The sequence below is a fragment of the Pholis gunnellus genome, assembly GCF_910591455.1.
Source record: "Pholis gunnellus genome assembly, chromosome: 2".
Taxonomy (NCBI): Eukaryota; Metazoa; Chordata; class Actinopteri; order Perciformes; family Pholidae; genus Pholis; species Pholis gunnellus.
Genome location: NC_136536.1, coordinates 11,148,695 through 11,173,861, shown reverse-complemented (window position 1 = coordinate 11,173,861; position 25,167 = coordinate 11,148,695). Strand labels below are relative to the sequence as shown.

The 25,167-nt window shown below is 40.3% G+C and overlaps 1 protein-coding gene across 1 annotated transcript in view; it reads right to left on the bottom strand.

Moving 5' to 3' along the window:
• The window catches only part of lama5 (laminin, alpha 5), a gene marked incomplete at both ends in the record, with an annotated part of 88,490 nt that overhangs the window by 47,755 nt on the left and 15,568 nt on the right, over positions 1-25,167 (bottom strand). The window contains 4 exons of the mRNA XM_079169842.1: positions 3,365-3,462; positions 4,057-4,227; positions 5,090-5,208; positions 7,208-7,325. Coding sequence (XP_079025968.1) covers positions 3,365-3,462; positions 4,057-4,227; positions 5,090-5,208; positions 7,208-7,325 — 506 coding nt within the window. The remainder of the gene's footprint in view (positions 1-3,364; positions 3,463-4,056; positions 4,228-5,089; positions 5,209-7,207; positions 7,326-25,167) is intronic.

Here is a 25,167-nt window from a genome sequence, read left to right as displayed (position 1 = left end):
TATTATAACTTTATTCTAACTATTATATTGAACCCTGAAAACTTGTTATGAGCTGACATTATTATTATTACACACTTAACTGTTGTTGTTTATCCAACTGTATCCAAATGTTTGGGTCCAAATTTGTAAAATGATCATAAACTACATCAATCATCTTGTGCACATATTTGTTACTGTTGTAACCCAATCTCTCTGCAAAGTCCTCCATGAGACATGACACATTAGCTCTGCTAAGCGTCATTTAAAACCTCTGGTTACATTTTCAGTTAAACCTCTGCATTATTAACATGACATCTACAATATAAACACACATTCACTGTACGGACAACACGCAGTACGTCACAAGATCCCTTCCAAGCATGCACAGTAAAATACAGCTTCAGTGGATTATAGTGGTACCCATTATATTCTCAGCAGATGAGTATCAATGTGCTTTGTTAACATAATCTCCTGAATTCCCTCGAATGCGGTATAAAGGGAGTGAAGCCAGGACACGCTCAGGTTGACTGTACTGTACATCAGCCTGCAGGCACTCTCTGTTAAGCGGCCATACATTACCATGGCAGTGTAAACACACTCCGTTGTGTAAATATATCGCTCGGCTGCCAGAAAGAGATTAAAGCTCACATACTGTATGAAACTATACAACTAGAGCCATTCAAAAAACGCAGTGTATTTAAGACTTGGTTGAATTACACATAATTGTGTTGTAGAAGAGAAAAATTACAAATTCTTCTTATGATTAGTTTGAACCTGTAAGTAGTTTGGTGGCATTAACATAAGACAGCCAATATTTTTACAAAGCCTGGGATGTTTTAATTTGTCATTTTAGATTACTTAACTGGTATTGACATGGAAATGTGTAAAGAGCATATGAAGAAAGGAGAGCAAGTAACATTTTGTACAAAATCAACATTTTTCATAAAGTCCTCTTGCCTTCAGCAGAGAAATATGTTACACGTCTGGGGGAGAAGGTCTTCTGCATAGAGTCGTGTGAAGATGTGTGTGCACGCAAGCAGATAGATGAAAGTATACACACGTCTTCTTACAGTAACTATCGGGGCCCCACCGAGATATTACAAACACCCATCAAACACACACAGTCCTCTACCACATACACAGACGGACACGCAGAGGACATGAGGCTCAGCTGAAACAGCTTTAGTTCACACACACACACACACCTGACAGAGCGACTGAGGCTGAACTCTGCTCTGCTCAGTGTCTAAAAAGACACCAACTCAAACACAGATGTGACTTTTGGAGATCGGAAAGTCTCTCCTGAGGGATTCACCCAGACTGTATTTTAACACCAGGCACACAACCCATTTTGGGCTGATGATGTAAATCAATATGTTCTTCTGCTGCTTATTGTGACTGTTATGTCACTCTTGTAATTCAACCTTAATCCAGGTTAGGGTTGCAAAGGGTCAGTGAATACAGGACATTTTCCAAGGGAAGTTAAGCTTAGGAATTTGGTGAGATTTGATGATAAAAAACATACTTTATTAGGGGTGACAGTTAACACAATATTTAGTGAATAAACTTGTGATTTAACACCTGCTAGTCTTTGCTAGCTCGCTGTGACCATGTGGGATGTAGCTTAAGCATGCTAATGGAGGAGTTTTAATTATCATCCTTTATTGTAAAACAGTTCTTTTATAAATGTGTTGTTCCCTTTAAATACAAAGTTTGCACACAGCAAACAAATCAATGGATTTTGTTGGCATTTTGTTTTTTGTCTTCAAAAAAAGTTCTGTTGATCAAATCGATTTTTTCATTTCTATTAGACATGTTAAACATTTTGTCTGCTTATGATGGTAAAAGGTTTGTTTCTATCTGCATAAGATGTAATACAGCCTGAGCAGAAGACCCCTGTATTTACATTTGATTCCCCTTATTTCCCACTCATTCCTATGGAAACTATCCACCTTGAAACTTTGCCTTTTATTTATTATTTGTATGCAAGATGCTCCTCACCTCTGTATCCCAGCACTTTTTTCTGAACAGAAAGAAAGTCAAGCGGTTATTTGGCATTAAAACTCAAACAAATATATGATCAGTGAAGTAGAGTTATGCATTAATTTTTTTCTAATCCTACACGAGATCGTTCCCCCATATTGACAACCACTGATTTACAGTAGAAAAAAATAAATAAAGCCACCTGTCTCTTTGTATCTACTGTCCAACAAATCACAGCTGAAATATCCTCAGCAGCAGTATATTCTCCTTCACTGTACATCAAAATATCTGACAAATCCCCCACAGCCTGCAGGTAGACACACACACAAATGACCTGCACACACATGCACAAATGTAATCATGCAATACACCCGCTTATTATTAAATTAAATATATACGGCCCACTTCCGCTTCTTCATGAGACACCTACACTTATCTGGAAATTCACGGACTCCAACACACACACACACACACACACACACACAGAGTTCATCCACATTAATTAAAACAGGCTCCATCTTGTTGTTCCGCTCCAACAAAAACAAAACTAAATATAGGACAGGAAGTTTTTTTGTATGTAAGTTGTAAAGTTGTAAAAATACGTCTTCCTCTCCAACTCCAGCTGTTTTGCTACCATGAAACTGCATGAACACCCTGAAAACTGATATAAATACTCTACTGACAGAGGATGAGATACTTTAATGTGTTGGCACTCGACCCTTCATTTGTTCAGACTTGACTTGGTTTTTTGCTTGAGATTTGACACTAATGGCATGAAAATCTGATTTGAATCTTGTTCCTGAAGAGTTTTGGTCAAATCTCCGGTAGCAAAAGACATATATATATATATATATATATATATATATATATACTAGAAAGACGTTACAGATGAGTGCTTCTTTGTACATGCATTGTACATTTTTTTTTAATTCCTTTCCTTCATTATTAATCAGCAGGCTCATGTGCTGTTACTTGCAACACAGGTGAGCAGGTATGTTGAAGATGATGAAGACAGACAGCACAGAACGCAACTACAGCCAAGAATAATTGAAACCCTTATGCATCAGATCAGAGCAGTAGCTCGAGGATATGAATTAGGTCATTTGCATTTCACAGCTTTGAGTGTGTTAATAAGTGTGGGAGTGTGTATGTGTGTACACAGGTAGATGCGTCTGTGTCACTGTAAGAACATAAATCACTTTTATAAGCTGCTGTATTTACCAAGACACACACATGCACACATACACACACACGCACGCACACACACGCACACGCAGTAAAAAGTCCAGTCAAAACAATGTTGGTTTGCCACAAGTCTGTGAGTCAAGACAGTTTGGTCTGATTCCCAGATTGTGTGTGTCTGTGTGATATTTATTGACCCTTTGAAGGTTGGGTATCTTACTTGTAGGGGTTGTTGGGCTCGTTGGCGTTGCAGGACTCAGCATGTCCGTTACACACACAGCGTCCTCCGATACTGATGTCTTTGATACTGTAGTAATACTGTAAAATGAAAACAATACACAACATGAGTTATTATCATCGATATGTTGTTGTACTTCACGTCTTAGTTGAAGGAATATTTCGGGAAATATGATCCCACATCCACACCACCCTCATGTCTGTATACGGTAAATATGAGGCAAACGCCTAGAGATGCATAAAGGTCAGAAACGGAACCTCTGAAGCTCACTGATTAAAATGTCACATCTTGTTTGTAAAATGCTGGTAAGCTGATTTTTTACCCGTTTCCCCTTCCAATTTCTAATGGACTGCCTGGTAACACTTTCTATGATTTCCATGTCTATAATGCATTATAAGTGGTCATTGTTTGCTTTAAGTAAAGTTCGTAAATGTTCTTTTTTATTAAAATTGTACTTAAAGCAACCAATGACCATCTAATCTATCGATTAATCTCTTTGACTCTACTAAACCCACCAAGGGATCGTCTAATATGCATAAATTGTGCTGAAAGTCTGGAGAGACAAACTGTAATAAAAGTTGCATTTACAAAGAAGTTTTATTCTCTTTCCATCAATCATTCTTTGGAAGAATATGGCATCAACAAATCATTCCTAATTGGTTGGATTGCATTACCCTGCGGGTGACAGTGGGGTCACGGAGCGCCTTTCCCATCAGGTGTCCCAGCAGCGTGTTGGTTCTCAGGAAACGAAGCCGGATGTTGGTGGCCTTGGTGAAGTCCCTCAGTACTGGCGAGTAGGAGAAGTTCAGGGCCCCGGGCCGACCGTTCACCAAGGACACCACAATCTGGGAGAGGACGACAGAGGCTGGTTATCAGCTGACCAAATTATAAATATAAACATTAAAGTCTGGGAAAAACCTGCAATCATCAAAGGGATCCACCAAATCATATTCATAGTTTGATATCATGGCACCAGCAAAATGTTTGTTTTTGATTCTGTAATAGTGCAGGATTGTTTTCCTGACTAACACTTAATATGACTATTATAATGTGCTTTTTAAAAATACTCTGTACCTTTATGTCCTTTTTCAATCATTGTTTTGTTCATGTACAATTATATAAATAAATACAAAAATAAAAAACTTACTTTTGGCACATTTATAGTAAGGGCTGGGCAATAACTCAAAATGACGATTTATCTTATTTTAATGTAATCGTAGTGTGGCGAAATCATATATGAAGATATAATATTACACAATTATGTCGTCTGAATAAATAACAAGCACTTACTGACAGAAAAGCTGATCATTTTGCACTAAAGTTCACAATTAAATGAAACACTACTCTTTTTTTTGTCAAATTCAGACAGGAGTATACAAAAATAGACTCGACTATGACCTACCTAAGACTACTAGACCGTGTGGTTATTTAATATATTAAATAATTGAAAACCTGCTACATTGTGATACATATTTTTATTGAGATATGAAATCACCTATATCATGAGAGGAGATTTTAAGATTTTAAGATTTTAAGATAAAGAAAAACAACAAATCCCCACATTTGAGTAGTTGGAATGAGGGAATGTTTGCTTAAAAATGAACAACTTTTTCTGTGGCTCAACTAATAAATGAACTGACTAATTGTTTCAGCTCTACAGCGTTGGACGAAGACATTAAAGTACTTCATACACAAACACACACTCACCTCTCCATTCTCCAGCGGGACTATACGGGAGTATTCGGTGGTGCAGACGATGTCATTATCATTGTTGATCCTCTCAATGGTTTCCTGTCCAAAACGCTCAATACAGTCTCTCTTGGAGGCTAAACACACACACACACACACACACACACACACACACACAAGAGAGAAAGGGGGGAGAGAAAAGAAAAGCGTCTAATCAATCACAAGCACATTTGCAAACGTGTGAACATCCCCTCGTGTTAAACATGAGGAGTGTGAACCGTCTTTAATGATGCGTCTCAGTGTGATAATTAGAGGAGGGTCTCGGCTTGGTGGAGGTCTATATTTTAGTTCTCCTTAAATATACCTCAGCAGCAGCCTTTTCAGCTTCACAACAGCTGGAATGACATCATCAATCATCAGCTTCCACCAAAAACACTAACTCTGTATGACTCTCTTGAAGCCTAACCTACTGTAAACCTAACTCTGAATCAATATAAATCCACAGACTACCGATCAATTCATCATTTAAGATATAAATGTATATAACCTATTTATCAACACATATCCATCACAGCAAGGTATTTTCCCTGATTAATTGGTCATAAGCTGTTATAACTGCTGTGCTTATATCCAACACGTTCTTTGTCAGTTAATTAACTCCATTAAAAAAAAAAAATGTGTGACGGCGATCCCACAGTAATAATCCTGGATTCATTATTCATAACATCCAGTTGATTTGCACCAAGAAACATAAATATACACATCTGACACTAAAGTGCTGCATAAACTTCTGTCCTGATGAGGCAGGATGACAATCAACAAGTTACCCGTCAGTCTGCATAATGTTTACTCCTCTTGGTTCGTTCGTAAAAAAGTCAGAGTGAACAGGAATCAAAACTAAAATGCAACAATTTATCATGTACTTTTTCCTGGACCAAATTAACCCAAATACAGGTGTGAACGCACACAAAAAGGTTGGTTGATTCTCAATGATATCTTATTTATGTTCATCACTTCATTTTAACGTTAGCTGGTTGATTTGGGTTTAGAGAAACCATCCTCTGCCTTTAAAGAATAATCAAACTGTAAAAGTGCGTCTGACAGTTTGAGATTTCAGCTTGTTTAAGTCACATTGTTTCTTCATGAAGACACAGCTACATTCCAGGAATGGTTTCACTTTATCTCAGAAGTGACCTTGACACGGAGGAAGACTGAAAGACCATGAAAACAAGCAAAGGCAAAGGAGGCAAGGGTGATTTTATAATGTCAAGATGTCCCATCCAACCGGTACCCCTACACCCCCCCCCACACACACACACACACACACACACACACTCACACAAAATCAACACAAATGAAAGTTCCTCGTAGTAGATTTAAATTAAAAAATTCCCAGCAGGTGGGAGGTGATCTCACTCTTGTAGAGCATTAAACAAACAGACAGTGAGTCCCTGTGACTATGCATGCAGTAATGTATTCAACAGCAATCAGAGAACAGGCTTTGGTGTACTGCCAGCTTTTAAGTTTACCGACTTCACTTTAAAGAATTCCAGGGTAAAGACGGCTATCAAACTGCAGACACTTTATTTCTCTGCCATCTTGAACACCTGGTGCAGCTTTCAATAATCCAAATTAATGAGTAGACACACAGACAGACACACTCTCTCACACACACACACACACACACACACACACACACACACACACACACACACACACACACACACACACACACACAGAGATGAGGCAGACCCAAACCCCCTCTGCCTCTTTCTCTTCTACTCAGGTGAACATCAAGCTGTGACCTGTTGGCAGACATGCCTGGAATTCCCCTGGAGCCCACATGGAATGACAGCTGCCACAGCCAATCAGCTAGCAGCTCTATGATGTAATGTCCCCCCTCCTCCGACTTGACCGACAAACCAACCAACCAATCAGCCGCCTGCCCTCGGGGCTGCTGTTAAACTGTGAGATTAGAGGGAGAATTAAATCTTATCCTGGGGGAAGTTAGGAAAGCATGAAGTGATGCTGATGGAATCTGACTCTGTTTGCTTCTAATGACCAAACATCTGGAGTCACACACACATATGTATGCATTGTATAGGTGAATATATACAGTATATGTGCAATACTCACAGGCAAAGTACTGCCAGGGTTGGTAGGTCTGACCAAAGTCGACGGATCTCTCCAGAACCCAAAGGTCCGGACGGGGAGAGTTTGCGAACTTAATCAACACGTAGGCAACATGGAAGAGCTGCAGAGACAGAGAAGAAGACATTCACATTATTCACACATTCCTTATCGAATAGGCTGCAGAATCATTTCTTGATTAATAGATACAATTTGTCTATAAAATGTGAAATCAAATGATGTTGTTTATCGCAGCGAGCAGCTTTGTTTTAAAATACGGTCGATCGGTGAAAGTCTCACAGGGAAACATCTGTTACTGATTGAAGTCGAAGCTGAAAGAGTTTCTGGTGAACCTGCACGATTTTCATTCACTTCAATCCGACCTGGTGGCACCGATGACCAGCATTAAGAATAACCACAAAGAAATAGCCAATCTTCTCACTGATGGTCTTGTTTACTTCTGTGGGCCATATAGGGTCATGAGTAACACATTCAGACTGTTTCATAACCAGTTAAAAATATCTCACAGTAACTTCAGGATTAAATGGAAAGGGGTAAAGAAAATGGAAAGGAATGGAAAATGGAAGGAAAATAAGAAAAGTGTCAAGGATGGGAAAAGAAAACAAGGAAAGGAAATGAAAATAAAAGGAAATGAAGAAAACGGTAAGACATGAAACAAAAGAAAAAACGGCATCTGACAATAAATTCAAGCAAAGGGAAAAACAAGAAAGAAAAGAAGTAAAAAGAAAAGAAAGGATGGGAAATGAAAGGGAACACAAGGGGAAAAAAAGAATGCAATGGGGTTAATAGAGGAGAAAACAAGACACGCTGCCAGCTTCTAATAAACCCATTCGGCGGTCCACAGTTGACTTGTGAAACTTCTTCCCTCCTGAGAGAAATCACGTCAAAACCAACTACAGTGCGTCTGATCCGTTATGTCGTGTTACATGTTAGGTTCTGAGTTATTATCAAAAAACTGATTCCGGTCAGTAATGAGCACCAGGTGCTCTGCAATCACACTCTCAGGTTTCAGCCCAGCTCTCCGGCTGTCTGCAGCCTCTTCTCTTTCACTTGTCATCCCTCACTCATTTCCTGAAAAGGCCCTGAAGCTGGTTAGACGGCGATGACAAACTGCTCTCATGGGCAAAGAGAAGTCCAGCTGTACCGTTTCGTCCGTCAGACCTTGAAACAGAACACACTGAAATAACAAGATGACGCACATAGAAATATTACAACTAATTACATTTAATTTTTACACATCCCCTGCGCGTGTGTGTGTGTGTGTTGAGAGCTGCTTTTTGAGTGCAGCATATGACGATGTCAAGTTTAGTTAAATCTGCAATACAATTTGTATTATTTGCAACGTTGCCTCTCTTGGGTTTTGTACTTGTTTGTTTCTGGCTAAAAACAAGCCTTACCTGTTGCAGGCCACATTTTAAACTTTTTGTAGTGGCTCAAAAACTGATTTCCATCGAAAAGTTTGGTCTCATTTTGAATCGGAGCATCAGCAGATTATGCCAGGCATGATGCAAGATGAATCAATCTCCATTTTTATATCTTCGCCCTTATCGTGATACTCTCGTATTTTGCCCTTTACAGAGAAAATTTTACCCATCTCCTTTTTTTCCCCCTTTCAATGACTTCAAAAGTCATTTTATATATATACTGTGTACATATTAAGTCCTGAAGCAACCGTTTTAAGATGTAACATTAGATTTCACTCTCGTACTGTCCACACAGGGTGAGCTCGAGGACCAAACATTGGGCAAATTTGACGGAAAATATAATTTGAACTTAAATCCCTGGATCTAAAAAACAACCAACTTGTCTTTCTGTTTTAACATTGTTCAACATTTAGTTGGTCTTTGTCTCCCCATCGGAGCACACACAAACACAGACACACACACATACACACACACTTTGACCATCCATTACTGGAGTTCGGCCTGTGATCGCCATACTTCCTCCTTCTGACAGGCAGCTCTGTCAGAGGCGGAAACAACACACAAACAGCATGCAAAGACATTGATGCACTTACAGAGAAAGACCTGCAAGAACTAGTTCTATCACTGTGAAATGCCAGAAGTGTGCGTTTCAAGGGGGCGGATGGAGGAGGAGGACATGTCATCTCTGTTGACAAAGGAGACTCGTGTTCATCCATCTCCATCTGTCCAACCACTCATACTCAGTTACTGCAATTTGTCAGTATCATAATATTACAACACTGCAACTTTCAAAACTGTCATTCCCTGCACGATTTACATCATTTCTCAAACATGAAATCAAAAACTGTTTCAGACTGCAACTCTGTGTTTTCATGTAATTAAAACGGTAGAAATGGAAATATGCGTTACATTCCTCCACTCTGCTCACTTTTGTTGTTTTTTAATTTGGTAAACAGAAATATCTGTCAACATATATAGAAAGAAAGAGGTCATAAGAGACTTTTAAATGCGCTTTATTACAGAAAGAAGGGTGGTTTCTACTTAAAACATATATGTGTGTGTCTGAAGGAGATCTAAAAGGACAGGAAACAGAAAGCGAGGCCTCTGCACGTCCCTCAGGGCCAAAGACATTGGAGGACAAATCCAGAAGCATTCCTCTGATTCCAGGGTTAAAGTTTGACCAGCTCAGGGAGCGCCCTCAAGTTCAGAGCAGATCCTTTGAACCAAAGACTTAATTTCTAACTGAAAACACACGACTGAACACGCAGAGATCAGGTGATCCGCTCTGAACTTCAGACTATATTGTGTTTTTACATTATTTGTTTCATACAGTTTGATTCTGAATGCAACAATCCACTTTATCTATAATTGCACTTGCAAGTCGTATCACCAAACTTTTCTCTATATTTAAGATTTCTGGCCACACCAGAAAAGATATTTTGAATTTCCTTCCAAAATATTAGAGGTCATAGTGTGTGACTTGTGTCGTGAAGTGTTGTAATGTGTGTGCATGTGCATGGGAATGTATTGTTCTTTATTTTAAAATCCTGCTAGTAATCCCCATTGTTATTGAATCGAATTTTTTGCAGTCTTTGTCATTTAAGATGAATGGTGCAGAGCTAGTTATGTGATTGGCTGTTGCTTTGGTGAGCCAGTCACATCACTGCCTACGCCCTGCTCCAGCTCAGTTTTAACAATGTATTATTTTACTATTTCATTCATGTAATGTGTCATATGATAATTCATTTCACAGTGACTCATTTATCCATAATAAAAGAGGATCAGCCGTATAATCGATGATGAAAATAATCATTAGTTGCAGCTCTAATGGGAAATGAAGCGTTGATTTTTCCAATCACAGACTGTAATAAACCCACGAATGTACGATGGAGGTGATTAAATGTGGTTCCCTGTGTAATCTAGCACTACTCAGTCTCTCTCTCTCTCAGCTGTCTGTCTCCAGCACTCGGTGGGAGTCAGTCTGTTGCCTGGTCTAAAAACACACACTCACACAATTACAACAAAAGGTTTCGCTGACCCCTTTTTTTTCCCCAACACACACACACACACACACACACACACACACACACACCCCTCTACAGGATTTATGGATTAGTGGCAGCCTCCCAGGTCAGCCTCCCTGAATTGCCTGTCAATCCCATCAATCAAACTCTGCGGCGAGAAAAACAAATGGAGAGAATAAGAAAGATATTGGAAGAAAAACAAAACTAAAGACATTTATGGAAACAACGTTTTTTTCTTTGGGGATACCAATTAAAAAAACGCTCCTCGCTAATAACTCAGAGTGGAGGCATCTCTTCTCTGTGACAGCCCCGCCCTCACAACCAATCAAGCCATCAAAGATGTCTGGAAACCACTTTGTCTCGTACAAACTACTAAGCTATTACAGACATGTGACTGAGTGAATGGTTACTGAACATTACGGACGTTTACTGGAGAACTGATTGAGTGTCTCTGTCTGTCCGTTAACGTTGGACTTCAGAGTTGGCGGGTGTATCGCTAAGGACCCAAGTGCAGAGAAGAGTGCGAGCTCATCAGATCTACAGACATATTTATTAGTAGTGCCCTATGTGAACACGGTGTAGTGTATTAACGGTTACACCACAGAACGGCATGCTGGGTATAGCTCACTCTCACTCGCTAAAATTACATTCAAGAAGAGACCGGAGATCTACAGAGGCTCTCTGACTTTGTTTGATACGCTTTAGCTCACTGTCTCATTGTACTAAAAGCTCAGTTATACAGGTACACCTGATATAAGTGGTCTACTACTACTACTACTACTACTACTACTACTACTACTACTACTCCATTCTACCCGACACACCTTCCCTACTTAAAGAGATGTGTTGATAGTTTTGAAATGTCAATATGTAAATTAGAAATATCAACTCCCACTAAAGATACTGTGTGAATGCATACGTATACTGTGTGTATGTCTAAGGAATGTATGTGTATGTTTGTGTGTGTGTGTGTGTGTGTGTGTGTGTGTCTGGCCTCTAGCTGGTTTAATAATTGTACACATTCCTCCGTGGCACCACATTCCTGGTGCAACGTAACCATGGAGATAAGACAGGGGACACACAATAAAAGGGACAGAGGGAAGGATGGGGGGATGACGGATGGAGGGATGAAGGAGACACTATAACATGTACAAACACTGCAGAGTGAGAGCGATAAGAGCGGACACATCGAGTGTAAATGTCATCTGTTGACACAAAGTCAAAGCGTTGGTCATGAACCTCTTATGGAGAAAATGCTGTGGCTGAATCCTCATGGTGCACAACGTTTTGTACAGATAGTAAATATTATCATCTACGGAGCGAATTTTGATTGATCAAAATGATTAAGCAAAAATAGCAAAGATTCCTCGGTTTCCACTCCTTAAATGATGATGTTTGCTGGTCTTCTTGGTCTTCAATAACAGTAAATTCAATATCTTTGGGATTAGGGCAGCTGATCAGACAATAAAACGCATTTGAAGGCTTCCGCTCTAAGCTGTAAACCATGAATTTGAGCATTTTTGCCTTAAAAACAATATAATTACTTCTCAAAATTGACATTGTTTAATTTTCTACTGACCAATATCACATTCTAAGATTCTCAGAGGAGGTTTGCACTAACAAGACGGTTATTATTTTGATTTGAGCATGAAGGTTTATTCTTGACCTCTGAAACATATATCTGTTTAATTCTTAGCCTTCACTAGCTTTTTTTGCAAAGCTGTATTGCAGTGCCGTCGTCGAGTGTGAGTGAACTATTATAAAACTACTCCAATTAATTTTGTGTGATTAAGTATCAAAGATATTTACAGATTCGTATGGCATCTTCCTGGAGCCCAAAACCCAAAAGTACTCCTGGATTTTAGGAGCGAAAACCAGCAAATGTTTGTTATTTTAACTTGTTAAATGAGTTGAAAAAAATAATTGATTGTCAGAATTACCAGATACATTTGCAGTCAGTTAAAATGTAAGCACTAAGTCAAACTAGATGGAATCTAAACGGACTGCAATGAATCCACACTGGGATTTCAAAGTTTTCATCGCTGGAGAAAAAGCTCTTCAATCAGAGCTCACACGACGCGACAGTGAAACCAACTGATCTGATATCACACAGCACCAACAGATGTTCCTGTGTGTGTGTAGGGACGCGTGTGAGATATTTCTTTACAGTAAGCCAGGCGGATGGGAAGATTATTCTGGCGTCTTGTTGGCGTCAAGAGTGATAAGTGTGTGTGTGTGTGTGTGTGTGTGTGTGTGTGTGTGTGTGTGTAGCAGAGTTGTAAAGTAGAGACGGAGCTGCAGCTTCATCTGTCAGTATACAGAAATGAGTTAAAGGACCATTCCGTGGTCATAAGTGCTTCTGCTTGTCTCCTGCATCCCCCGACTGGCTTTGTTTAAGGGTAACCCTCAAGACAGATGACACTAAACTACGCCATCCCAAAAACAACAAACTCTGACAACACCGGCCCTCCTCTCACTCCACATTTTCTTATAGATATTGGCCTAAAAGTACCCTTTAAGAAATGAGTCATTTTCTTATTAAACTTGACGATAAATACATATCCCAAAGGTCATGTTTTTCGATGATCTGATAACATCTGGCAAAGGTTGCAAGTCTGTGGAAAGGATTAGCCGATTGATTAATATTCAAAATGTAATGACCCTGTCCTTGTGAAACATTAAACCTTTCATTCATTCCGTTTCCACTGACTCTTCTTGTTATCCGTCAGTCAATGTGTAATCTGTTTCTCTCCGTCTCTGCAAACCGATCCAGTAGTGCCAGACTGAGGAGCAGCTGTTGTAATCACACACACACACACACACACACACACACACACACACACACACACACACACACACACACACACACACACACACACACAATTTCTAATAGAGGAAAGAAGTGAAAAGTTGATTCACGTCTTTTACAGTCTATCAGTGTATCTGTCTGTCTGACAGACAGCAACTGCTCTGTGTATGTGTGTGTGTGTGTGTGTGTGTGTGTGTGTGTGTGTGTGTATGTATGTATGTATGTGTGTGTGTGTGTATGTACATGCATGAGAGAGCTTCCCAAAGAACGAAGGTAATTTATCACATTCCAAGTCAATCTCAGTGTCTCTCTTGTACCTCTCTTTCCTTCCTAATCCTCCCCGAACATGTATTCATTCATGTATTCATTCATTCATTCATTGATCCCTCCCTCCCTCCCTCCCTCCCTCCCTCCCTCTCTCCAGGGGTTCGGGAATGCCCATCTACTCTTCCTTCAGGATCCCAGTGCAGAATTCCTGACAAAGATTCCTGAGGGAAGACTTTCACGGCTCCTCTTAGATTTCAGTGAGAACATTTTCTGACGGTTTCAGGTTTCGCAGTTTAAAACAAGACGCCTCTTGTGGAATTATAAGGACTGAAAACGATACTGCGTCTATCAAAGCAGACAGAGGCTTTGACTTTTCCACTGCGGAGTGATTTATCCTCCAACACAAGTGAGAAACTCAAGGTGATTGGCGCGAAGGAGCTCAATATGCTTGAAACGGACTAGTTGGCACGAAGTGTCATCTGAAAGTTGGTCATCTGAAAGCTACTCGAAGACGGGGTGAAACGCCTGCTATGGTACGCAAAGGAAAAGTGTGTTGAACTGTACAAATGGGTATATAATAATTTAACAGTGTATGAACAATCTCTTAAAAAGGTACACAATCACTTGGTAAATTAAGTGTGATTGTCACACTGTTAGTTTTGGAGAACTGTCACAAACTGTGAGAAGCACTTCATTTCACAACACTACTACCAAGCTTCGACAGTCGTCGGTTGTGGCAATTGTTGTTGTTTTTAAATCCCCATTTTAAATTGGCTCTCGGGTTTTGTCGATCATAGCACGAGTACGCCATCCGTCAAAACAACCAGCTTTCTTCATCGTTCATCAGACGATCCATGAAAGCTGAAGTTTTATCCCATGTGCAGTCTAGCACGTGTCTGTTACTGTTTATATCATAAACACTGAGGACTTACAGTCCTGACAGCGATAAATGCACAAATGTAACCTTTAAAAGACAGCGATGAGCCTGGTCGGAAGGGAGGTTTGGTTATGCCCCAGGCCAAGGGTGGAGATATCTCACATTTAGAGCAGCAATATTCAAATTTAGCTCAGAGGTAACTGTCCTGTACAGCCTCCTGTAAGTATCTGCTGCTGGGATTTAAACTGTGAGAGAAACAAAAGGGACTCAAATTCATTACTTTGAAACCCAATGTTGGCAACTTATTAGTAATCATTGAGTTAAGCAGTCGTCTTCTTTTCCAGAGAGAAAAAGGTCACCTTCAAGTACACATTATCTTCACGCCTGTAAAAGAACGGGAGAGAGAAGCAAACCAACCAACACTTTCAGAGAACTGTACCTAATAACAGCCTGCATGTTCCCAATAACCACCTCCATATTCCAACTGCACAGCTCTCCAGGTGGCCTTTCGCTGCCCAGAGGCTAAAGATGTGCATAGACAGCCTTCACCTTCACACCTTTAACACCTATACATTCATGCAGCCGGCCCGTACATGCTCAGCCAGTGATCTCGGAGTTTCGAAAGCACTTCAGAAATGTTAAGATTACACACTCTGCCTTTATCTTTCCATCTTCACGTGGGTTTGCACAGTGTTAAAACACTCCTTCACAATGCACACATGCCCATGTCCGACATGTTAGAACAAGAAAAGAAAAGCTAGGTTAAGACTCTGTGATGAGTTGCATTCTAGGGATGTCACAAAGGTGGAAATACTGACTTCCCACTGGAAAGCAAAATGGAATGGCGCGACCAATCAAGATATAATTTATTGCTGTAAAGCAGAGCGGCATTTTAACTCAAATCCAGCTGTTTCATTTTAGGCCTCATTTTATGTTAAATACTACAGAAATCAGAAAAGATGACTTTTCTTGTAACTTCCATATCTCATAATTGGAAATTCTTTACACTATAATGTCTTTTATCTCTTAACTCAACTCAATGTCCTAATCACAAGGTATTAAAAACGTAATAACGTGAGTAAAATCTCCACTGGTGCAAAAGAAAAGACTGAATATGTACTAAAAGCAAAACTACTATTACAGTTGCAAATGCTCTATGCTAAATAGCCCGTTAATTAAGGAACACTAGCATAACATCAGCTGTTTTGCAGACTTACAGATCTATCAACGATATCTCATCCATGTCTCTCCGCTAGTTTTTCCAAACTGGACAACTATAGAGTATCCTGGGTATTTAGAAGTCCCGTCTTTGTAAGGAGCGCAGCACTAGAGAGGACAAGAGGGTGACAGCTGAGAGGGGAAGACAATGAGCAAAGAAAAGCAGACATGAAGATGATTGGAGGAGAAGGACGGGAAGAGAGATAAGAGATAGACTCCCATCATGGAAATACTGAGGGAAGCTTCTTCTCAGAGAATATTTATCAGGTTAGACGAGGAAGGAGGAGGAAGGGAGGGTGAAGGAAGGAAAGGAGGGGGAGGGAAAAGGGTAAAAGTGAGAAAGAACGATGACCCTTCTACTGCTCCTGTTTTAGCCGTCAAAAACGAATTTTGTTGTATCTGTATTGTCCATTCATTGGACAGAGTTCTGGCACCTGGGGGTCAAAACAAGATGATTTTTTTGAGTTTGATGTCTTCATATACTGTATATTGCTTACATTCCTTCAATAACAAACTAAAACTAAAAGTTAATTCACATGGACTCTTATATGTTCAGTGTCTACAGTTTGTTGCATAGCTTTCCAAGCTTACAGCCTTGAATTTTAAGGTCATATCTCAGTTTATTCTAACTCAATTTGGAACAAACTATGCCATTATGACTGCACATGGCTGAGGAAAAAAAGCATTTTCATGCATCTGGGGTGCCATTTGAGTTCTTTTTTTTTATCCTCTTGAAAAAACAAAGTAAAGATGCCAATGCTCAGATAAACAGAGAGAGAGAAGCTGAAAGGATAAGAAAAAGAGGAAGCTGATGGAGGAGCAGTGAAGAGGAGTAGCAGAATGAAAGTGGCAAGGAGGGAGGTGGAACAGGCAGAAGAGGCCCTGGAGGGACAGTTTATCCTCAGGGTTCTTCTACAGATTGATGCCTTGTTCCACCACTCTGTCTGACAATTCAACATCCCCCCAGGATGTGGAAACTCCTGCACACAGTATGTGTGTGTGTGTGTGTGTATGTCTTGTACTTCTATTGTGTGTTTTAGACCTTGAGAGTGAGGACATTTATGAAAAGTGAGGACATGTTGTCCACTCCTTGCCTCACAGACAAATTCCTTGAATGCCTAAACATACCTGGCCAACAACAGATGATTTTGAGTCTTCAAATGGCTGTTTGAGGGTTAAAACTTGGTTTTATGGTTTAAATTACATAGGCCTGTATCATAAGCCCAGTTCATTTTAGAAAATAACTAGTTAGTATGACATGTCTAGATGCTGGTCCAGGAGTAAAGGTTTGTGGGTCCAAAGGAGGCGAGAAACACAGGAATTAGACATTCCAGGACAAATTACCCTCATCATGTCCTCAACTATTAGCATCACCCCCTTTCTCTTTCTCTCTCTCTCTCTCCAACACCTTTGTACACACCGAGGCTTCACTTTGCTAATCACAAAGCCGGCCTCAAAGACTTGCAAACTGGTATTTAGACTTCAAATCAGTTCTTCTTGTTGAATTTAAATCAATAAGAATGTGATTTTTAATGGGCCAGTGAGAGCAGTTTTAAAAACAACAGCTGAACGGTTTGGTGCATCAGCCAAGTTTGGTGAAATCGATGAGCTGCATTTTGAGATATTACCTCTGACACGATGCAGCATTTCATTTTGGTCTCATCAGTGTAATCCGAAAAAAACTTTGGAACTATGCATCATTCACGAACATCTCATAACAACCAAGTCATAACCTGCAGTAAACTGCAACGAATAAACAGAAAGAGACAGATTTGTTCCCAATTTGAGTGTAAAGTTGTTTTTTTACTTTTTATTCTGACATGGTTCAGATAACTCCCTCACAGACATAGTCAGCTGACATGTTGCAGCCTGACAGATTCAATAACCATGAAATTCACCTGAAAATGTTCCAAATGTGTCCAAACTCAAAGAGGAGAACAGAGGAACTACTGAAAAAAGGACTGATGATAAAAAAAGTGAGGTTAGACAGAGAAGGAAGGGAGGTTTCCTCTCCTATAACCTTGACTTTCTCCACGTTCCAGATCCACTACTCCTTTCATATGTTCCCTCCGTGCCTTATTGTAACAGATAGCTGGGACAAATTCCATAATTAGTGAAGGGATAAGGGAGAGAGAAGGGGGGAGTTCAAGCTGTCTCAATTAAAAGAGAGGAGGAAGAGGAGGAGAAGGAGGAAAAAGTAAGAGAGAAGGGGGGAGTACAGGTTGTCTTCATGAAAGGAGAGGAGGAGGAGCGAGGGGGAGTTTGTGGGAACTCTCTAAATAAAAACACTGATGGGTTACATTCATAGTCAATGTAACCCTTAAAAATCATGTCTTTGTTCCTTTTAGTTTGTGATCTTACAGCCAAACTGATTCCATCTAATGATCAAAAAACATACATCGGGGTTTGTACCAAAAGTAGTTTAGCCTCATAATCACTTTAGTTAACATTAGATAAATGGCATTTTGTGTGAAATGGTGCCTCGTTTTGCACCTTGTCAGCTATACGTTATTTTAACTTTTCCAAAATTCCAACATTTCGTTTCTTTCAAAAACGTATTTGCTGTTGGAATTAGTCGTATAAAAACCCCATTGTGTAGGAGACAGGGTTTAAATTAATTAGTTCAGAATTCAAGCTGAGAGACTAACTTTGCGGGCCCCACCCACTCCCCATCTACAGAGAGGTCCAAGGTCAGTGTCTGGGGCTAGCGGGGGATCAGGAGCTGTGTTTGAAATCTGTACGTATACTGCACACTACGTACTTAATGAACGATGAAGTACGCCTTTACCAGCAGGCTGTTTACACTGAAGTAAACTCGATCCCAACGTTACCAGTTGAATGAAAATGAGAACTGCAAATCAATACTACCTCCTCAACTCAATTTAATATATTCTAGTAATATTTAAAGCCAAATTAAAATAAACATTTTAGTGTTAAATATGTTTTCAACAGTCTGGAACTGGCAAAACTAAATGGTAATGTTATGTTACACCTGTGCTTTGCCTGCTGTGACATGTTTAAATGTCTGCTCTGAAAAAAGTTACACAAGTCCAATGTTACATTTATGTTCTAATAAAACACGACTTTAGGACTCTCTAATTGACTACGTAGCTCAGCTATATAGATATCAGCAAGACATCTTCTTTGTTGCATACGATGTCCATCAAGCAGACAAGCCGACAGACAGAAATGTGCTCTACATTGCCAAATATTCCCAGCATGTGTTACAGTATAAGGCTGAATGTGAACGGTGACTGGGAGCGCTGAGGCAGCCCAGCTGTTGGCTTTAATGGAACCAGTCACAGTTGCTGCTGCAGCTATCGGCTTGTTTCCCTCAGTAGCTAATAGACACCTCGCTCTCTCAGTCGGTCAGTACAGATGTCTTTCTGTATCGGTCTGCTTTGATGGCGTGGTGTTCACAGGGTCTCAAGTCCCATTAATGTGTCCAAACCCCAGGTTGGTGCTTTTCACAGAGAAACGTAACAAGGAACAAGTGTTATAGAGGCACACTCATAATTTCTGCCTCTCTATCCCGACAACACACTCCCACCTCTTTCAGGTCGTCGCCATAGTTTCTCAGTGTGATGAGGTTTTAAGTGTGGACTTTGCCCTATGGAGCGCATCACGGTCAGTCACAGTCTCTGAACTCTGACTAAGCTTCATTAAGACACCGTTAGCTGCTAGCTGAGCTGGACACACACACACACACACACACACACACACACACACACACACACACACACACACACACACTTAGACAATTATAGCCGATCATTGCCGGCTTCTTTCAAGACATCCAAAGAGTATTTTTGAAGGATTTTAGACTTAAGGGACTCAAAGCTATATATTATCTATCCTGACCAATCAGTAGGACTGACTGTCCTCAACCAAAGACATTTTGAGTTGACTAACACTCATAGGATTTTGTCGACTAATAGAATAGTTGATTAAATCAACATATCGGTAAAACTGAGATCTCCACAAAGAATCATGCAAAAGCACCACTTTAAATCTTGTGTTTACCCGAGATGTGCTCAGCATGAAAAAGCCTTTTTATTGTTATTCTGTTCGACTAAAGAAATCATAGTCGACTAAGACCAAAAACACCAACTAGTTGACTAATTAACTAAGAGGGGGCAGCCTAGTAATACGTTTGGAGACAATGTGTAACAGAGAAGGCACGTGTACGTGGTACAAGTGTTTTGACACAGTTTTTGCTACAGTATCTACTCAGTTCATCATTTAGAGGCCTTAAACTCAACACAATTGAATTCAAAATCAGTCTCAACTATTATAAAGCTCAGTGTGCTACCAGTCCATTTGTACACACACACTGCCTTACCCTCCTCTGACTCGATGTGTGTGTGTGCGTGTGTGTGTGTCAAACAGATTGACCCCCACAAACACACCTCCGTTCCACTCCCATTCACCATTTTATGACTTAACTATGGGAAAACACTCCCTTCTGTTTGCTGCCCTCCTGTTCCCTCTCTATGGACTCATCCCTCCACCGGCCACTCTCCACTCCTCTGTTTGTACAAGGAGGAAGACATTCTTGCAGCTACACAACTGTAAGGCCACATTCAGAACACAGGTTTCTCCTTCGTTTCAGTGAGATCACCACATCGGTACAGCGATGGTGCTAACACAACTTGCCACTTACCTCGTAACTTTGTCTTTAATTGCTCTTGAATATTTAATTATTGTACATTTGTTGTATAGTTTCTACTCTTAACTAGTTGTATGTTCCTCTTGATTTTTTAAATCCTCTATTTATCCAGATTTATTTCTGTCTTTGTGCTGCTACAACCCCTGAAGTTCCCCTGTGGGGATCAATAAAGGTTTATCTTATCTTATTTTATACTCTGGTGGAGAATGTAGTTTCAATACAAAGGTCCTTCAAACAAGGAAACATACAAGGAATGCAAGTCACCATTTTATATCAGCTTAAAATAGAAAAATACACCACTAAACCAGCACGTTCGTAAAACTCCAATAGCTAAAGAAAATAAAAAAGTCACAGGTTACAAGATCTTGAGCAGAAACTGGCTGGATTAAATAAATCCCTGAAAATGTGTGATTTAGATAATAACACCTGGATAAAAGATGAATGGTTGTTGGAACTAACAACTTTTTTCACTGTTGTCATGATGTTTAACATGAACACCAGTGATCTTACATTTGTGGTCATTGTTAGAAATGTAAAGTAAGATTAAATTGAACTCAGGGACCTATACTTCCTCACCTGCAAAGAAACTCAAACAATCTGCTGGAATTGACCAGGTAAAAACCAATATTTACTGTTGCATTAACAGAGACAAACCTCTCTCTTTGTCACTGCTGTTTCTTCATCTCCTCCTCACACTATGTTGTTTTTTTACCCCGTTTCTTCACATTTTATTATGTGTGGCTGCCTTTCTTCTTCTATTCACAAAAAAAAAACTGTTAAATGAAAACAAACATTTGACATCTTTGTGAAATGGTCATAATTAGCAATTCTTGAGTTATGGCCAAAAATGTGTTTGGTGAGGTCACAGTGACCTTTGACAACCAACTTTTAAAGTTATCCCTGAGTCCAAGTTGATTTTTGTGCCAAATTTACTCAAAAGATTTTGCTGAATGCAAGATCTCAATGTGAATGAATTACAATACAATTTCACTGAAAACCCAACTTCAAAACATCCGAACGTTTGGATCAATGCCGCAAAGACAGAGACAAATGCATAATAATACCTGCTGGTTTATTCATTTTTGATGTTGGATAAAAAAAACCTTCAGACCCACAATAAAAATGAATAAAAACAACACGTTTCTCATTTAATTAAGTTGGTAAATTGTCAAATCCAGTTCTTCCTTCACACTAAATGAGCTCATTGTGTGATAGCGGGCAGACATTAGCATCAGGCTATTCTTAGTCTGGCTTGGCAGACTTGGCTGGAAGAAAACTGCTCAAAGTCCCTGGTGTCCTTCAGGGAGGACGAGCCTGGCACAGAAAGTGTTTTCCTGTTTGGGTTTTGTCTGGGGAGGAAGCTGCACACACTCCTCACACACTGCAGCTGGACATACAGTATGTAACATGAGCAATACTTTCTTAAGATGAATGCAAAAATCTGATAACTCAATGTTTAGGCTACATGTTTGACTAGTTAGATGAGAATAGTTTATATTATCGATTGTCTTTGTTGTGGGTTAATTATAGAGCTCAGAGGAGAATGTGTTTAGCCTAGCTTAGCATAAAGGCTGGAAGCAGGGGAAACTATTATAGCATAGCTCCAGTTCCAAAACTGTCTGATTTACACATTGTATATTTACATGTGCATTTAACACAATATGAAATGTTTGCTTTCATCAAATGAACTTACACATTTCCTAACAACAACAACAACAACAACAACAACAACAACAACAACAACAACAACAACAACAACAGCAGCATCTCAGAAGTCCTGTCCACACACTTACGTTGCCTACTTAATTGAACATCATTGAACAAAACCCTGTTAATTTATAAGTGTACTGGTGACTAGCCTGCTAGCTAACAGGTACCCCTCTAGCGTTAGTTTTCAACTTGTCGGGATGGCGTGTCAATATACGCTCATCCTATGCATCGTGTTCTTTCAAAACAAACGTCCATCTTCACAGGAAGAAGCCGCAGGAGGGTTTACAAGGGGGTTAGTTGAAGCCTGTTACGTCGCATACAGCCACTGAAGGGGGCCTCCGTCCGTCGATTTCTGATGCAGAGGGGCCCTGACCAACCCTTGGTGTTTGACGAGTTGGGAGTGAGAACGGGTTGACTGAGAATGTGTCAACAGCTCACACAGACCTTCAAAAGGCTAAACATCCATTGAATACAAAACACTGAACATCTGACATGCCAATCTGTGTATTGCCTGAATGCATGCACATTGCTGTCCATGACAAGAGCACATGTCCTTAAAAAAGGAAGGAAATTCTTTATCAGGGTAGGAGGCTTTTTAATTGCAGAATGAGGAACTGAATTTGTGGAGAATAAATAAAGCCTCTTCAAACGAAGGAAGTGTATGCTGTTTGTTTGCCTGCACCTCAAGTGACTGATTAACTAATCTAATCTCCTTCTTTAATTAATTTCCCATTGAATTGAGAAGTATTCTGAATGCTAAGTCATTGGGAGGGCTAAGGACCACTGCGGCATCAAAAGGACATTGTGAGAGCGAGCAAACACTGCAAGACAATGGGACTGAGCTGAAGCTGAATAGACGCTCCTGGAAGAGAGAGCCAACGTGTCTGAACCAGATCACGGAGCAGTTATTAGCGGACCAAACATCATTTTCTGGTGTGCACACCGGCCTCACTTCACGATGGCGAGCATAAACTAAGCTTTACTACGCTCCATGCATAAATATTATATTACTCATCCACAGTCCACTGCTCTAATCATTAAAGAACAAACGCAGCATGTATATATATTCAGTATAGTATCTAGCATAGCATAGTAGTGCTAATGCTAGTTAATGATGTGCTAGCAAATGCTGATTAGGTTTGCGCCACAGGTTTTTACGTAAAAACGTAACGTTTTAGAAACTTGCATGTCCTTCCAAACTCGCCTTAACGAGTATCATTATTACACAACGTTCAACCATGACAGCTCAAAATCCACATAACCAGCCTGCAATTGAAGATTGCATGAGAGTCTATGGTCCAGAGCCGGACAGCTGGCGGACCCTAATCGGAGCTGGCTGATGCTATGCTATGATTGGACAGTCTGGCCTGTTTTAGCGAAGGGTCAACTGTCTCTCTTTATTTTACTAGTCTTCCAGGTGTTTGTCTTTCTAGAAGGCACATAATTTACGGCTTTTCAAACATTTACATCATCTGACTTTCTTAGCCTATTTTCATTGAGTAGAGGCAATGTTCTACCTCCCTCCATTACTGCCATTCACTTCTCCATGGGAGTCCATCCATCTCAGTCAGTCATTCTCTTAGTTTATGTGTCTTATGCCCTTTACCCTCCAGAAGCAGGACAGGAGGAAACTCTAGATGTCCGTCTCAGTGATAACACAGAGCTACAGGGACAGAAACAGGCTGACAGACAGTACAGGAGGAGATGGATGGGCAGCAGAAGAAAGACACAAGGATAGGTGGATGGAGGTACAGGGAGGGGTGAGCGGTAGAAAGAGGAAGTTGCAGAGAGATTTAGTGAGAGACAAGGTCATAAAGGTTAAAAGATCAGTACTGTGTTGACAAGGTGAACGGGACAACCAACGGGCAAGAGAAACTGCTAGGAAGCAGGTACATTTAACAGAGAAAAGTGCATGTGTGTGTGTGTCCAAATTGGGGCTGGTCATGGAGTTCAAAGCAGCAGGGAGGTAAGAACTGATAATGACCTTTGACCTGTGACAGAAAGGTTGGAACAGACATCATGCATGACGAAGGAGTGACACAAACGCAGCATCAAAGTTAATTCTTTGCAGAGTCATGGGTCAGGATATAATGAATCAAATAGAGCAGAACTATTGCTGTTGGAGAACTCAGACATCCCACTAAGGAGAAAGCATTATGACAAATACACAAATATGAACACACACGTATACACTCGCACCAACACCAAACCACTGAAGGGCAGCAACAAGAGTGGGAGGCGCCCTCTTATAATCACTTCCTCTGCTTTGATAATGACAAACACAGAACATTTGACATTTCAATCAAAGATAGAGTATGAATGGCTTCTTTTTCTATCATCCCCAGCTGGAGTCCCTCTCCCTCTCCCCTTCGAGTCCTCCTCCTCCTCCCCTTTCCAGTCCTCCTCCCCTTCCAGTCCTCCTCTTCCTCCTATTTTTCTCTCATTCACTCTTGCCTCACCTCACCTCCATCCACTTCCTCCTCCTTCCCCTTCTCTAGTTTTTGTTTTACGTTCTTCACCCTACAACAACTTTTGTTTCTCCAATCTGTCAAACTCTTGCATATTTCCATACTTTGTGAATTCATCACCATGTGGGGAGTCCCGGTTTGGCGCACACAGCCGCACACAGAATACATGGTGTGTAGATTGATGCACGTAATGTGGAACCAAAGTTCACAAGCCTGAGTTCCGCCTGTAAACCTTTAGCCGTACGCCGTTAGCCACATATGCATAGGTTAGCACAACAACTGGATTGTCGTGCGACTTATTCACAGTGCGGCGAGCGCAAAAGAAAAGCCGGAGGTGAAAGAGTTGCGTATATGATGAAGATGGTGTGTCGGCGTTACTCCACCATTGTAGGGGATGTAAAGGGAAACACATCCAACATGCTAATGCTCATTCAACAGCATCTCCCCAATGTGCTGGTCACCAGGATGATACATGTTTT